The sequence below is a fragment of the Pyrgilauda ruficollis genome, unplaced genomic scaffold (genome assembly GCF_017590135.1).
Source record: "Pyrgilauda ruficollis isolate IOZ18807 unplaced genomic scaffold, ASM1759013v1 scaffold77, whole genome shotgun sequence".
Lineage (NCBI taxonomy): Eukaryota > Metazoa > Chordata > Aves > Passeriformes > Passeridae > Pyrgilauda > Pyrgilauda ruficollis.
The window spans coordinates 2,678,851-2,695,325 of record NW_024529599.1 but is presented as its reverse complement, the minus strand read 5'-3'; the positions used below and the strand labels follow the sequence as shown (position 1 = coordinate 2,695,325).

General features: G+C 37.3%; 1 protein-coding gene across 15 annotated transcripts in view; it reads left to right on the top strand.

The window, feature by feature from the left end:
• Nucleotides 1-16,475, top strand: part of MBTD1 (mbt domain containing 1) — a 35,596-nt gene that overhangs the window by 11,327 nt on the left and 7,794 nt on the right. For 12 of the 15 annotated variants that reach the window (XR_005956795.1, XM_041486640.1, XM_041486637.1 and 9 more), the window contains 10 exons: nucleotides 4,361-4,478; nucleotides 5,124-5,258; nucleotides 5,710-5,798; nucleotides 7,090-7,324; nucleotides 8,517-8,572; nucleotides 8,831-8,935; nucleotides 9,758-9,911; nucleotides 12,347-12,429; nucleotides 12,737-12,971; nucleotides 13,558-13,635. Coding sequence is in view for 14 of the 15 variants with exons in the window: in XM_041486640.1 (XP_041342574.1) it covers nucleotides 4,361-4,478; nucleotides 5,124-5,258; nucleotides 5,710-5,798; nucleotides 7,090-7,324; nucleotides 8,517-8,572; nucleotides 8,831-8,935; nucleotides 9,758-9,911; nucleotides 12,347-12,429; nucleotides 12,737-12,971; nucleotides 13,558-13,635 (1,288 nt within the window). In the remaining variant the exon portion in view is untranslated. The remainder of the gene's footprint in view (nucleotides 1-4,360; nucleotides 4,479-5,123; nucleotides 5,259-5,709; nucleotides 5,799-7,089; nucleotides 7,325-8,516; nucleotides 8,573-8,830; nucleotides 8,936-9,757; nucleotides 9,912-12,346; nucleotides 12,430-12,736; nucleotides 12,972-13,557; nucleotides 13,636-16,475) is intronic. The other 3 variants (XM_041486643.1, XM_041486641.1, XM_041486638.1) reach the window with 1 other exon arrangement.

Genomic DNA, 16,475 nt, shown 5'->3' with positions numbered 1-16,475 from the left:
TTCCAACATTGCATTTTATTAGAAGCAGTTGTATCTCCCTTTCTCACTGCTTCATTCATTCAGGTGCACGGTGCCCCAATAATGTGAACCAAGACCACACTCATGATCACATTGTACCTCGAAAATTTTCACAAGATAATGGCAACAGTGCTGCCAAGTAGCCTGAAAGTTGTTTCTTTTCTGTCCTCATTTTCCTTTTTCATACAAGTAAAATGCAAATCCTGCTGTTTTCTTTGGAGATTTCTACTTCTTTGGTGGATATGAGTTAGTGTTATAAGGGTATGATTTGCATTTAACTTTACTGTGATTATTTATTTGAAAAATACATTATTTAGACCAGTCAGAATCTGAAAAACACATCAGTGCTCTTTTGTTAGGTCCTTGTCTTTGTCCACTCTCCATTGATAACTAAACAGTATTCTTTTTGACTTTCTGGAAAGATTATTGCTATTTTCTGTGTACTGTATTGCTTTGATTTGTAAAGTATTGTATTAGTTGATGTTTGTTTACCATCCATGTTATGGATTTCATACACCATGTGTGTGTGTGATCGAATATATGAAGCTATTCTGTTCAAGATCAAAGTTTTGAGTTGACAGTAAAATCATGACAAATCTACCCTTAAATTCATTATTCAGTAAAATTTATTGAATTTACTGGTTGTACTCGGTATATCTGTATGGATATTTGATAGGGAACATTATGATCAATATTAAAGAAAATTGAGAGGAATTATGAGATGTGAGATTTGGCTTTTTTTTTTTAAATAACCTGGCATACTTGAGTATCTCGGGTCTGATGTAGATTTCACACATCAGTTTTTCTGGTTTTGTTTTTTTCCTGGGAAGTTATTCCTTCTTCAATTTAAAACAGCTACATTTTAGAAGATGTAGATTTCACACATCAGTTTTTCTGGTTTTGTTTTTTTCCCTGGGAAGTTATTTCTTCTTCAATTTGAAACAGCTACATTTTAGAGTTAAAGTATCTAAATCTTGGGAAGTTCTTTCTCTTTATGATAAGGATTCATTTCAAAGTATTTTGATGTGCTTTTTGTGCTTCCATGTTCAATTTATTCCAGACTTGAGTGTTGAGTAACACTAACGAAATTCAGTAGCAATAGAGTGGCCATGCCCATGACTTCAGCATTCAGTAAACTGAAGTAGGGAGCTGCATTGGTTTATGTCCTACAGGAAGCCCATGTCAATGCCAGAATTCCCATTTGTGCACCTTGCAGCCTCTTTTTTTTTATTTTGTCAAATTGCATTAATCAGGCACACAGCAGTAGCTGCTGCAAGGAGAAAAACTCAATGTTTTTAGTATTGAGTTATAGTTTAGTCACATACAGTAAGCTCATTGCTGACCTGCATTCCACTTTTTATCCTCTAAACGCTTTTTACTCTTTTCTATAGTTGCTTTTATTAGTTCAAACCATTCCTACAACTGAAAGCAAATTACAGTGGTTTGAGTTATTTCTCAGTACTACTTACTGGACAGTTTTATGCACAATTAAGAGCAATTATTTCTTTTCACTCCGTTGCTAATGAGAGACACATTTCCTGAAGTTCTTTCTTCCACCTGAATTTTATTCTGAGCCAAAATATTTTCATTCTCTTGATTTCATCTATTTTTAAACTATATCCAGTGATTTAAGGGAGCATTTCCAGGATGCTACACTGGGTGGCAATGTTCTGCATTGAAGGTTTTTGTTTAAACCCTTTTGTATGTTTTCTCCTCTGGCATTACCTGTTGTTGGGGCACTGCTCACACACCAAGTTTCAGCATTCCATACAATTCAGGAATTGGTAGCATCGCCAGCAGGATTTGCCATTAAAATCCTGATTTAACTTAAAGTCCGGAATCATGGCAGTGTTGATGCCATCCAAAACCTCTAGAAGCCACTTATTTAAGCCATGTGAGCTCTTTATTCAGGTGCGTATGTGGAATACTTGGCGTTTAGGTGCTCCTGTCAAACAGGCCCTTCCTGACTGCACCTTACCTTGCAGAGAAGGCCCTTGGTGCTCACAGATAGACCCCTCCCAGGTCATGTCTCGGAGCAGGAAGCCAGGAACCAGCTCTTCCTTGTTTGGGAGTGATGTGACGTGGATCTCTTCGTCATGAGTCTGAAAGGTAAATTTGTTCTTACCTGTAAATGATGGTTCTGCTAGTTCCATGCCAATCCAGACTGCAGTCACCTTTTAATCAGCAGATAAGTAAGACTTAACACTTCTCTAGTGCATTTTGAGTTTTTAAGAGCACTCTTCAAACATTGATTGATTAATTAGATGAGACAGAAGAGAGATGAAGGAAGATGGCTGTCGCAGCCCTGGTTTATCCAGGTCTTCCTGCTTCAGGAATATCCCTAATGAGTGAAGGAGACTAACATGGTGCAGTGTAGCAGGTGTGCTGTAAACCATCCCTCAGGACAGTATAATTGTCTGACATTTCAGCAGTGCTGCTGCACAGGATGGCTTCCTTCTTGAAAGGGTGAGCCATATGGATTGGTGTAGGAGAACTAGCAGAACCAATGTTTTCACAGACAAGGACAAATTTAACTTTCTGCTATTTCCGTCTATACCAATCCACGCTCTGGAAATGAAATTTCCTTTTTAAGTTGATGTCAGGAGAAGTGTTTTGGTACACTATTCTCTCTGAATCAACTGAATAGATGACCAGGCATTAAAATGTACTTCAGTTCAGTGCAGCTGGATTATGAAATTAGTCAGCACTGTTATTTTGGATTGTTTGGCCTCATCTGTATCTCTATACGGGCAACAACATTTGCTAAAATACGCAGTTTGAAAAGTTTATTTCCCCAATTCAAAAACCTACACATGTCAATTTAGAGAGGGTAGCGGTCACAGGATGGGACTTAAGTTGTATCTGCGTATTTTGTATGTGAAAATAAGCCATCATCTTTTCAGTTGGATTTTTCTCTGGCTGCCAGATGGCAGAAGAGAGCTCTGTGGTCTAGACTGGTGTAGATGGGACATAGCAGAACATGAAGAGACCAGGCTTCAAGAATAGAAACTGGCATACTTACATTTCCTTTAGGAGTTGAAACTAGTTTTAAGTTTTGTATAACCTCAAATACTTCAACTAGTGAAGGGTTTCCTTTTTTTTAAGATAAATCCAGCTTCTAGTGCTACTCATGGCAATTGCTGATTGCCAGCAAAATTCCAGTTTTGTCATTTTCAGTTATTCAGGATTAATCCAGATTTCTTCACTTGCAGCTTCTGTGCAGTTGGAGTCTATTCCCACTGAGTGGTTCAGTTCTCTGGGTTTGCAAAGAGCTTTGTGAAAGAGACACAGTGCAGGGCCAGAGGATCCCTCCTTCAATTGACCCAGTGATAGCTGGGTAATCTCTGACCTGATAAGAATTTATCTTTCTCAGAATTGATGTGACTGTTGTTATAAAACACCCAAAATACGAATATCTCTCGCCTGGGTAGTCTCAAGTTTAATGCAGAGACTGAGACATCTTCTAGCTTGTTACCAATATAACTTTGGTTGAGTTACTGTTAAAAATTTAGTTCTTCAGCACTGTGCATTACTGGTATCTACAATTCTGTCTTTGACTGACATTTCATTATGCTTTGTTCAACAAAATGTTCTTGAGGTAGCAAACTAAATGTAATTTCTATCACCAGCTTCTGCAAACCCTTACGAGTTCATCAGGCAGATATTCCTTCTTGTTCCTAACGTATTCCTCACATGGGACAGTGTGAGGGATCTTGCTGTGCCTTTCCTTCTGATGTTCATTAAAAAGGTGCCACTCAGAGCCTTCTGTTCTTTTTGTCTGCTCCATGGAGTGATCGCTTGCAGGTGATGTGAAAGCCTGTTCCTCTGAGAGGATGTGAACCAGTGGGTGATAAACCCTACCATAATAAATCATCAGAATAGAATAAAGAAATAATTTGTAGGCATTCTTCCAGCCTGACTTGCAGAATTTAAAGGTTTTGATGTCTGTGCTACAGGTACCATGATTTTCTTGCAAGTAGAATTGCATAGCAATTTCCACCATTCTTACTAACATCAGTAGTTTCTTCCTAATTGAAACATCATAGAATAAAACTGACCTTTGGGAATGTACAATTTGTGCTTAACTGCTATTTAAACTTTGAATGCTATAGGTTTTTTTCAGGAAATACAGAGGAATAATTGGATATAATTACAGTATTATGCATAGTTGTCAAATCAAAACAAAAGTAGGTTCTCATAGAAACAGTGGTTTCTAACCATATGTTTGTTACATGTATATTCAATGTTTTGTCTTTTTAAGTTGCTTGTAGAACACTGAGGTAACAAAAAATTAATATTTTCACGTGGTGAGCTGATGACTTTTGAACCACAACCTTGACAGGCACCCATGGGGACTTGCTGGGGTGATATTGCAGAAGGAGTGCGAGTGGAGGTTCCAAACACTGACTGCAGCCTACCTACCAAAGTCTTCTGGATAGCTGGAATTGTAAAATTAGCAGGTAAATGTGTTTTAGTTGAAATTAAAATAATCAAAAGAACTGTGTGAAGAGATCAAGTACTTTAGTCGGTGATCATCTGGTGGGAGTCATGCTGACACTGCTCAGGTGGCAGAGCTGTGTCTGTGGGTTATATGTTGTAGTGCTGTCACTGTTCTACTCTGGCTGCTGTGATGCTTGAGAATGTCTGTCCTTGGTTTGATTTTTAATATGAATTTAATTTTAATACTACTAAAGAGTAGTGCAGAGCAGAAAGGAGACATGGTATAAGAGCTGTCAAGAAGCCTCATTATACGAATCACTTTTATTGATAAAGAGTTAGAAATTCAAGGTTACAGATCTAAGATATGAAAAAGCACATACTGCGCGTAATTAATTTTGTCCTCTTTTGTGCAGCTTCTAAAGGTTTATAGTTCAAGAATTTTAATCTTAATTAAATTGACTTACATGATAATACATGCACATTTATCAAAGTAATCAATTCTGTGCATTAATAGCATCCAGAAATGTGCCAAAAAACCCCAACTTGCTATTAAAAATTACATTTAGAAAACCAATATAATGTACGTGATGATTGGTCAAGAAATATTCATACATATTTTATAATCTTGTTGCCTTCTTGTATTTTTAAAAAATGCTTTCTTTCAGGCTACAATGCTCTGCTGAGATATGAAGGATTTGAAAATGATTCAAGTCTTGACTTCTGGTGCAACATTTGTGGGTCTGACATCCACCCAGTTGGTTGGTGTGCAACCAGTGGGAAGCCCTTAGTTCCTCCTCGAAGTATGTAAATATTAGTCTTACTGACTGATTTCAAAGTCTCTGTATGAAACTAAATTTGCTCATGATCCAGATAGAAAATATTCTTTTACCATAACAACTTTTTCAACAGTTACAAATTAATAATTTTAACTTTTGACTGATGCAGTGTTTCTTGGAGTAGCCCATCTATGTGACTCAAAGCTTTTAGGATTGGGGTGGCAGAAGTTTGCTAATCAGTTATGGGAATATGCGCTGATTTTATTTCTACTTTGTTATTAAGTTGTTTACCCTAGCCTATAAACTTAATCTTGGGTAGCTTTCATTCTCTAAAGAGGCTTTTTGTCATTATTGTCATCTAGGCCTTTTAATAGTCATCTGGGATTTCTTCTTTACATATTCCAGACTCTAATATTGTCTCTAAGGGGCACAATTAAAAATCAGTGGCTTATTTCTTCCCCTTCATTTGCAACAGCCATCCAACACAAATACACAAACTGGAAAGCTTTTCTAGTGAAACGACTTACTGGTGCCAAAACACTTCCTCCTGACTTTTCTCAGAAGGTAAGGCTGATCCAGTATCAATGATGTTCTGTAAAGAAAACAGCAGCACAGTGTCAAGAACTGAAATATTTTACAGTGGCACATTAGCTCCTCTTGCAGGGAAGGAGGTAAAATAGTTTCTTCCCTTAGATACAGTTTTCCTTGGAATCCCTTCTCCAGTTATGTCCACACTTGTCAGTATGTGTTTGGTAAACTTTGCTCTAGAAAGAATAGCTGTCTGTAAAAACTAGTTGGTCTGTTTTAATTTTAAAATACCCCATTTAAAAAATCCACAGAAAACCCAGAAGTGCTCTTGAGTTACCCTGTGATATGTAAGAAAAATGAAAACTGATTTTTCTAATTCAGGAATTATTTGTTTCATGCACTATTTCAAGAAACTGAACAGAATATGTTAATATAGCATGTATGTAGAAGGAATGAAGATCATACTTTTGAATCTTAGTATTTTCTTCCTGCTCTGGACTAGGTTTCTTTCTGTCTTAATCATGTCTTCAGGTGTGGCAGCTGCTGTATAGTGTGCTGGAAGGTTACTTGCCAATATTTTGAGATGATGGTGTATATAGCTCTTAGTAGAAATATGAGAATTAATTCGTTGTTTTACACTGTGTGTAATGTTTTAAAATCAACCAAAATGCCTTTCTGCAGTTGTTAATTTTTATTTTACAATTGGCTCAGTTGGAAGCCAAATTAAATTGGCAAGATCTCAGTCCTTTGGAGAGGTGGTAATGAAAATGGCAAGTGACAGATGCTGATTTTTAAATACAGTCTGTTTTCACAGGGCAGATTAACATCTGTTTCCTTTCTTTTGTGTATTTTGAAGAAACACTTCTGTAAATGGCCAGCTTTAATTACGTAGAAGGTTTGTTTTCCATGCCCTAAAATTAAGCATTTTAATCCTATTATTAAAGTGCTGTATTTTATGTGGATGACCAAGAACAAAAAATCTTGAGGTTTTTCTTGTTAAAACTGTTTCTCAAGGTAACTTCACCCATTGTTAACAACTGAACAAACTTTCATTATGTGTATGGAAAATTCCTTGAACTTACGTGAAAATTGTATCTCATCTTAAGGGATGACCTTGAAACAATTAAGGCATTGTAGGATCTGTTCTTATTTTTTCTGAAATATTTTGTTACAATTAAATAGAAGATAAGTAATTTGTGTCATTTCTCCGGGTTGATTAACAAGTACTTCAATTAAATGACAAGCGCGTCAATACTGTGCTTTAAAAGACAGGAAATGGCAAACCAGAGGATATTCTTACAGAATGTATGTTTTGTGTTGTTTCAAGGTGTCTGAGTGTATGCAGTACCCATTCAAAACTTCCATGAGGGTAGAAGTAGTGGACAAGACGCACCTCTGCCGGACAAGGGTGGCGGTGGTGGACAGTGTCGTTGGGGGCCGCCTGAGATTGGTGTACGAAGAGAGCGAGGACAAAACTGATGACTTCTGGTGCCATATGTACAGCCCACTCATTCATCATATTGGCTGGTCTCGAAGTATAGGACACAGGTTCAAAAGATCTGGTAAGTTTGGTTTGGGTTAGGAGTGTTTTGTAGGCAGTGTTGGCTGGGAGGAGTCTGGCTTTGCAGTTCTGTTGCTTTATACAATTCAGCTACCTTGAATAATGCTGCTTGAGAATGTTATGTAACGTGGCCCAGGGATTTTACCAATTTTACAACACTCAGGAATTTCAGTTAAAATTATAATTAACATATTATACAGCAGTGGAAAAGCCAGAATAACCTTTAGGTTGATTTGTAGTCTTTAGAAGATTCAATGATAAACAGAGGCCAGCAAACTGTAGGTAGAAAAACCTTTAACTGCACAATTCAAGCACGGTAAACTTCACTTTTCATGCTGATACCTGGAATTACAGCCCTACTCCACAAACTCCTAGTTTCTTCACATCTAACTCCTTTCTACAATGCAACATGGACATGCATCCTAGTAGAAACAGAATTTCTATTTACTGGCAAGTTTAAAAGCTGTTCTAATATTTTATATTGCAGTATTTACATGATTTAGAGGGCATTAGGGAATGGGCTGGGCAAGTGCAGTGACAGTGTGATAGAAAGGCCTTTGCTACCTAAATACAAAAGCAATTGTAATTTTGAATAGTTAAGGCTTCTAAACAAACAAAAAATCTGGGGTTTTTGTTATTTCTCTGTTCCTTTGACCTGGTATCCCTTGTCAGAGACAGAATTTCTGTAAACCATTCTGCAAAGCTTCCCTTCAGGGAAAGGCCTTCAGTTTTCCTAATGTTTCTACTTTCTCTGAAACCATTTATAAACAGATAGAGAGACATATATATATATATTTAAAGTGATTATATGTAGTGATACAAAAATATATATAAATGTAATTTTCTGTTATAGCATAGTGCAAAGTAGTTTAAATCTGCCAATTTTTTGCAAAAGCTTCTATGTAATACTTTCATCAATTTTGTGACATAATCAAATGCTCTTGTAAATACTGGATATTGGGTTTTTTCCATAAATTGTTTGTTTTATAGAGGCAGCTCAGGTTGAAGTCAGCAAGGAAAATGGATGGATGGATTATAGTCTCCTGATTTTTGTGGTAGTGTTACTAATAAACTGTGGGCCTCCCAACACCAGTGATTGTGTGGTATTGGTTAACATATTCAGAAAAACATATTGTGTTCTCTGTGAACAAAACTTCTGAACAATATTATAGTATTATTATTATTCCTTGTAGATATTACAAAGAAACAGGATGGACATTTTGATGCACCCCCACACTTATTTATGAAGGTGAGTTGAGTAGCTAGAACACTCTTTGCAGAATTGATTGAGGACCTTCAGTTCCTGTTGTGTGTAAACCAGACCTGAAACTATTTACATCCTGGCCCAGCACAAGTGTTCCTGCTTGTGTTATCCAATCTGACCTCCTTGATGTAAGCAGAGGTGGTAGAACAGATATTTCAGTCTGTTACTTTGGCAGTGTGAGGTTTTGTTTTGTTCCAGGCTCATTAAATTCTTTGTTTCTGCTGCTGTTCTGTGATTCTTTAGGTAAAAGAGGTTGATGCAGCTGGAGAGTGGTTTAAAGAAGGAATGAAATTGGAAGCTATAGACCCCCTAAACCTTTCAGCAATATGTGTGGCAACTATCAGAAAGGTAAGAAAGCAAATGTGCATTTTGGGGAGGCAAAGAGGAATCGTTTTCCCCTAATCTTTATTCAGGCTTGAAACAAGAAGCTCAAAACCAAAATTAGGAGAGTTCATTCGTGAATGGGGTATGTCTGTCAATTGTTTATATACAACCACTATGCAAATGTGCTCGTGTAATTTGACTTTAAGCTCTGGAAATTCAGCCTTACCTTTAATTAGAATGTATAGGTGGGAGGAATTTGCAGGAAAATATTCTGCTAATTATACCAAGTGTTTTGCAACTGTTCAAAACCAGATCTCATCTTGCTGACTCGCAGAAGTCTATGAGCATGTTTTAAGGCTGTCCTTCTTTCTTAGTTTGATTGAAAGGGAGCCAATTCATGTGAAATCTGCTTTAAAAGAGAACATGTGAAAAGCAGCTTAGCTGAATTGTTTAACCTTTCCAGTGAGGAGAATTGTTATGATTTTGAGTAACGAATATCCTTGCAAGCTGAAGAATAGACTGAGTTATTAAGCTTTAGAAGTAGAGCTGTTCTTCACAAGAAAAATAAACTAGGGATCAGAAAAAGGAAATGTTCATCTCATCACTTTGTTGTTATCAAAGGTACATGTAACAGTTGTATTCACAGTCCTAGAGACAGATATGATTTGGAGGGTTTTTGTTATAATTGAATGTCCTTCTAAGTGTGCTTCTATTATTATTATATTATATTATTATTATTATCACAAGTGTGAATTGCTTTCACACTTGAAACATGGCATGCTTTCTTTCTAGCTTTCTCACCTAGCTGAAGGTATTTAATGTGAAATTTTGTTTCTCTTTACCAAGGTGTTAGCAGATGGCTATCTTATGATTGGGATTGATGGCTCAGAAGCAGCAGATGGCTCTGATTGGTTTTGTTACCATGCCACTTCCCCTTCTATTTTCCCTGTTGGTTTCTGTGAAATTAACATGATTGAACTAACTCCACCCAGAGGTACAGGTAGCATTCTGACACCTTTTATTGTTAATACTGCTCAGTGATACTGTATGTGCCATATGCTTTGTTTCTTAACTCAGCCTACGAAATTCAGGTCACTTCTTAGGACTTGAGTCTCAAGTCTGAAACAAATACAACAGCTTTACTTTCAAGTAATCTAAACCAGAGGTCACCAACTTTTCATTTAGAAGAAGTTAGATTGATTATTGGTTGAAATAATTTGCATTTGCTGTCAGAAATTGAGGATTCCACTAAGTCAGTGGAAAGTGCGGGAGTCACTAAAAGGGCTCTTCAGTAAGTGTCACTGGTTGGGAAGTCCTGCCCACCAAAACAATTAATGAGCACTGTAAAGAATCTCAGGCTAATTCACAACTACACCAGTCAAGTTTTGGAAGGCTACACACAAACTTGAGCTTTAGGACTGTGCACTAAATAAACCCTTTTGTGAGGAAAAGCTGTCTGTTCACAAACACATGTGCCTACAGAAGACATTGCCTCCCTTTTCCCATTTTTGCCTTGGTCTGGCACATTTTAAGAGGATCATAACTGTGTAACAGCTGACAGATGACAATGATTTTCTATGGCTTTTCCCCTCCATTCTCATTCTTGCAGACTTCTACTTGTATTAAATGAATTATTTTTCTAGGTAATAACTCCAGTGTAATGTAACATGAAGAAAGTAATTCTATACCATTTTTGTTGTGGTACAGTGGCGACTCTGTCACCCTAGAGTGTGTGGAAAGTGTAGTTACACAGATTGAGTTTTATTTTTCAGTCAGCTCATTTAGTGAATTTATTGCCTAGAAATTCATGGGCACCAGCATCTCTCAAGAATCTGAGATGCAGAGACTCTTGCAATAGAAGTTTTTATGGGAAAGAATTCTTGTATATCAATACGTATCAGTCAATTTAGAAATACATACATGAAACTGATGAGACAGAATAAGAGAACTTGCCTTTTTGTTTCACTCTTGAAACACTACTTTCAGAATGTGGATTTTGTTATTAGCACATTTATGATACTTCTAGTGTTTCTTGTATCATGGCAACCTAATTCTTTACCTCCATGTACATTTTCCCTTTTATTGCAGTTTTTCCTAAGTCCTGTGTCATCAGCAAGAGATGATTATAAATCACATGTGCAGTAATGTAAAAGTCATTTGGAAGAGGAATTACCAGCAGTAAAATACAGAGCATAATGTGCATTTGCAATTTTAATAGGACCAAAGTGATCAAAGCTCCTTAGCTCCAATGAGGAGGGTACTTTGCTTTCCAAATTATGGGCTGGAAAATGGACAGCTTCTTAATTCTGCCTGGTCTGACAAGTCCCACGTGCACATTTCCTCTGTGTGATGAACTTGAGTACAAATATATTGGTGTAGCAGAGGAATGTTACATTGAGAAGAAAAACATTAACATGCAGAACTGATGCAATATTGCCATTATTAATTAACTCTCTAGCTCCATCTATTCATGGACAGATTCCATAGCCACTGTAAGCACTCTTGTTCAAGTTGCATTTAGTATTGTGGATAACTTCAGTTGCTGTGAAATCATTGGACTTTGCCAAGCTTATTCCGCCCGAACTTCTTCATCCCATGCTGAAATCAGTAGAAGATGAAGGTGCTTAGGCATTTTGAGGGGTGGGATTGAATTTTGGCTGTGGGTACTGAGAGTGGCAGCCCTCTGCCCCCACAGAGGTGAGTTGCAGACCTCTCCTGTAGCTCCCACACCATGCCTACTGCACTGCAGATTTTTGGGATGTCCATCACTGCACACTGATGCAGAGAAATTCTCCAGGCTATTGTTGCTCCAGCTAGAGTTAGAAAATTATTAGTTTAAGCAGTTGTTAAAATTGCTCACAGGAAAAGATATTCCTGTGTTTTATGCATATTCAGTAGCAGCTATATATCTTTTTGAGAGATTTTCTTCCCTGTATAATCGCTTTAAAAAAATCCTCTAATTTTCTGTATTACATATTACTGCTATTTTTACCCTTATTAAACTTCTAAAATATCCATGTTTATTCTTACCATTCTGTTCCTGACAATTTAAGCATTTCGATAGTGGAGCTGTTTTCCCACAGGGAAGAAACTGGATGTTCTCAATTCCATTATCTGTTCTGGGTCATTTGTGTAGGGCATTTGTTGAGATAAGAATCTGCATGGACAAAAAACTTCCAGTTTAAGTGGTTAATCTTAACTTAAATAATCTTTTATGTTACCCAGTGCTTCATTCTTCTTGTTAGTTGCAAATGGGCAATGTCTAGGTGTCTTTTTGTCCCTTAGATCAAAGCTCACAGAGTGGAAGTTTCTGCTACTGATGTTTGACTTCTGTTGTTTTTTAGCTGTAACACACTCCCAATGTGCTATTTTTGCTGTTGTTCTTACACGTGAAGTTTGCAGTTGATGTATGAAAATGTTGTTTAAAATTCACAGGTTATGCAAAACTCCCTTTTAAATGGTTTGACTACCTCAGGGAAACTGACTCAATAGCTGCACCAGTAAAGCTCTTCAATAAGGTAATGAAATTATACGTGTTTGCACTGGAAGTAGGATTTTCTTTACATTTTTGCTTAGTGCATGGAATGGACCCATTTGTTAAATACAATTTTGAAAAGCTAAAACTTTTAGAGATAAGAACCATTTGAGTAAACAAAGGTTGATATCTCTGAAATGTTAAACAGATGCAGAGGTACAGGAAACTTCATCAATGATACTTGGTTTTGTTCTGTATTAAGTGGATTGAAATCCCTGTTTCAGCACTGTGCATAAACTGTCTTGATGAACATGTCTATTTACTGATGTTTGCTTTCTTTGCTTCCCCAGGAAGTTCCAAACCATGGGTTTCACGTTGGCATGAAACTGGAGGCTGTAGATCTGATGGAGCCTCGCCTGGTGTGTGTGGCCACAGTGACGCGCATTATTCACCGGCTCCTGAGGATACACTTCGATGGCTGGGAAGATGAGTATGATCAGTGGGTGGACTGTGAGTCCCCAGATCTGTATCCTGTGGGATGGTGTCAGCTCACTGGATACCAGCTCCAGCCTCCAGCACCGCAGTGTGAGTCCTGCTTTGTCAATAATGAACATTAATTCAATGGGGGCTCATTTTACTAACCTTTTGAGTTAGGTCCCCAGGCATAAGAAAAATAGAAAAAACTCTTGCTAATGCCTGACAGTTCTAATCTTTCCCACTTTGATTTCTAAAGTACTTCTGAGTGTTTTTTACTATTTTTCAATGCCAGAAGTTGCTGATTTGATGCCAGGAAAAAGCCTCTTGTCAGTTCTGGAGGAGCTTGCTGAGGATTTATATTGCTTTAAGACTGCCAGTGTATCTGTTTCACCTCTTGAATTTGGTGAAACTCAGCCTGTGCAGAAGCTGTATGTACTTTATTACATCACAACTTGTCCTGTCAGATCAAGTGATGATAACTGTTGAAATGCATTTCAAAGACTGTTTTTTAATAAGAGGGTAATGAGCAAGTTCTTGTTAAGTAGTTTAATGCAAATTGATTTTTCACAGTAAATTTCTGTCTTTGTTCAGTCACTAAGGAAAAATTCCGTAACTGTGTAGCAGCTTTGACACATTGTAAAGTGGGGATTTTTTTTTTAAATAAGCATAAATTTTTAATTCTTCATTTTTGCAGCATCAAGAGATAGCCAGTCAAGTTCATCCAAACAGAAGAAAAAAGCTAAATCACAACAGTACAAAGGACATAAGAAAAGTAGGTGACAAAATAGTGTTTGCACTTTACCTGATGTTTTAAAGTTTGTGGTCTCTACCTAAGTCTCTTTTCTGTTTGGAAATGTTTGTGTCTAAACAGGTGTTGTGCTTAAAGGTGCAGTATGCCACAAAAAGAACTTTTTCATTGAGAAAAACAATTTTTTATAACTCGTGATAGGGTAGATGTTGCTAATAATAGTAATAATCTATTAATTGCAGATGGACAGTGGTTAAAATATTTTTGTGTTCTGACATAATTTCAGTTAAATAATATATTGGCTGTGTACTATATTGGTAGTTGTACTGCCTTGTACAAAATACTCAGGTATCAACACACTTTTCCCTCTGCTCTCTGTAACACAGATGAAGGAATAAGAGCCAAGTCACTGGGATCAGAAAGAATGAGGTGTAGAAAATTTAAATTATCATCCAATTGGCTTCTCTTTGAAACAAAAAAGATACTTATTTGCCAGATTTTTTTGGTTTAGGCATCTATGTAAATTAAGCTTTTGTACTATTACTTTCAGAAGCAAACACATTGTATGTGGCTGTTCTTGTCACAGTAATACACAGTAATGACATTTTTAAGAATCTGCAGTGTTCAGGTACTTTCCACAGTAATTGGTTCCCTTGGAATCAAGTTGTCAAAATATAAAATTAGCTTGTTTAATTTAGTCCTGTTTCCAGAGTGTTTTGTTGTTGTATCAAACTAATGTGAGGAATTAAAACCTTGTCTTCCTGGTGAGTTTGTGAATGGATCTATTAAGGCCAATTGGAACCTTCTTCCCCAGTCATTGAGAATACAACCTATGCTGTGTTAATCTTTGGGGAGGAGAAGGAGTTGACTGGTGAGTGCCACAGATAAAACAGGTATCTCAGAAGTTCTTAGAACTTCCAGTTCAGTGCCTCAAATATTGCACTGGTTTTCCTTTTTGATGTTAGAGGAAATAAACAGTAAAATCCAGATCCTTTTCAGAATTTTGCAGCAGTATTTTTTAAATAGAATTCAGGTACTGGAAAACTCCTGATTTGAGAATATCCAGGGAAAGCTGTGAGGGCTGTTGCTTTAAGCCAGGGAAATATGGCTCTGTGGTTAATTACCTTTGTGTAAGACCTGGTTTTGGATAATTCTGCACTGTCTGAGCAGATTCTGTTTAGCAAGCTGTTCTAGACCATCATACCTCTTACCTTCTCCCTTTCCTAGTACCTCTGCTACCTGTCTTACAGTAAGTGTGACCCAAACCTGGAAAATTAATTTATCTTACTTAGTGCCATAGGAAACTTTAGTCCAGCTTCAGAAAGTTTAGTCTAGGGAAGCTTGTTCTTCACTTCTCACTAACGTAAGGTAAATGTTGCCTGCGGAAGCAAAGAAAACTTCTGATTGTGTTCTGGACTGTTTGCTCAATACTAAAAAATCCTCCTAATCACCAGAAGATGAGAGAGCCATGTCATGAACAGTTAGAGCCAGCTGCCTCCTGTATGGGATTTTTTCTAAGTAGGTTATGGCAAGGAAAGTGCTGAATCACAGGAAATAACACTGAAAATGTCTTCTGAAACTTTTTCTTGTTCAGCACTTGTAAATAAAAAGTTCTTTGTAAAGGATTTCAGTCACAAAACCATATAATGCAGCCATGATGCTTTTATGGTACCATGTAAAGTCACCACAGATGATTAACAAAATACTGTGTCTTAAATTAGGTTAGTTTTAGCAGGGCAGGGTTGTTTCCACACATTTTTCTCATGTGCGGACCAAACAGCCCAGGATGTCATGGATGTCATGGAGTCATTATGCTGTGTGTAGCTGTGCAGGTTTCTGCTGCAGTGTCCCCTCCTTCCTGGGGGTACCAGGAGTGCACATGTTCACTGGGAAGCAGAACTGATTACATCATAAACACTTTGGGAATGCTTTTGGGGGTACTTGAGAATCTCCCCCAGTTGACTTTCTGATAGTGTTTGTTTCAATGAGTATGGTTTTGTGCTGGGTGCCTGCTGCTCAGAAGGCTGTGCAGGTGACTTCTTGAAAGGTAACATGCCAGCATGCTGGGACAATTAATTAATAATGAAGGGTGCAATATTTGCTGGTATTGTCTGCTTCCTCTTGGGTGTGTATATCAGAATAAGGTTACTGAAATTATAATCTGATTATAATTATAATCTCTATATTTTCAAGGTTAGGGTTCTGTAGGCACCATTGTGTCTCATTAATCTCTCTATAAGGTTATCCTGAAGTTGTCTTATAAGAAGAATATTTAAGCAGGGTGGTGTCTTCAGAATATGCATAATCAGTTACCTTTTCAGGGCTGGGCTTTTGTTTGTTTGTCTGACAGTGCTGATAGGACTGAAGCATCAGCAGCCACAGTTTTGATGTAGCTGAAAGCATTGATTTGTGTTACAGATGTTGTACCCTCAATACCACAGAGAACATGCCTTGAGCACAGAGTGGGAGCATCTTAGTGATAAAGGAGAAGCGTGGTAATTTGTATGGGAAATGTTTTAATAACACTTTATCAGTAATGCAGTGTTTAATAATTTGAGGGCATTTTAGAAGTTTTTTTGCTACGCACAAAAATAGTTATTTGTGTTTATAGGAAAATGGGAAATACCATTCCGGGGGAATTAAGAGCGTGTATTTTTAGAGGTGATAAACTTTGTCTGGAGAGGATTATTTCCCCAGAAGCATCCTTCTGTCTTTTGGGTACACACACTGAAACAACTGCAGCCTGAAACTGAGCCAAGATATCTTGGGTGTCCAGGCAGAGGAATGTGTGTGACTGTGCAGTGTAGCTGCAGCAGAAGTAATTCACAGCATTTGTATTTCATTGATAGGGCAGGAAATAAGTG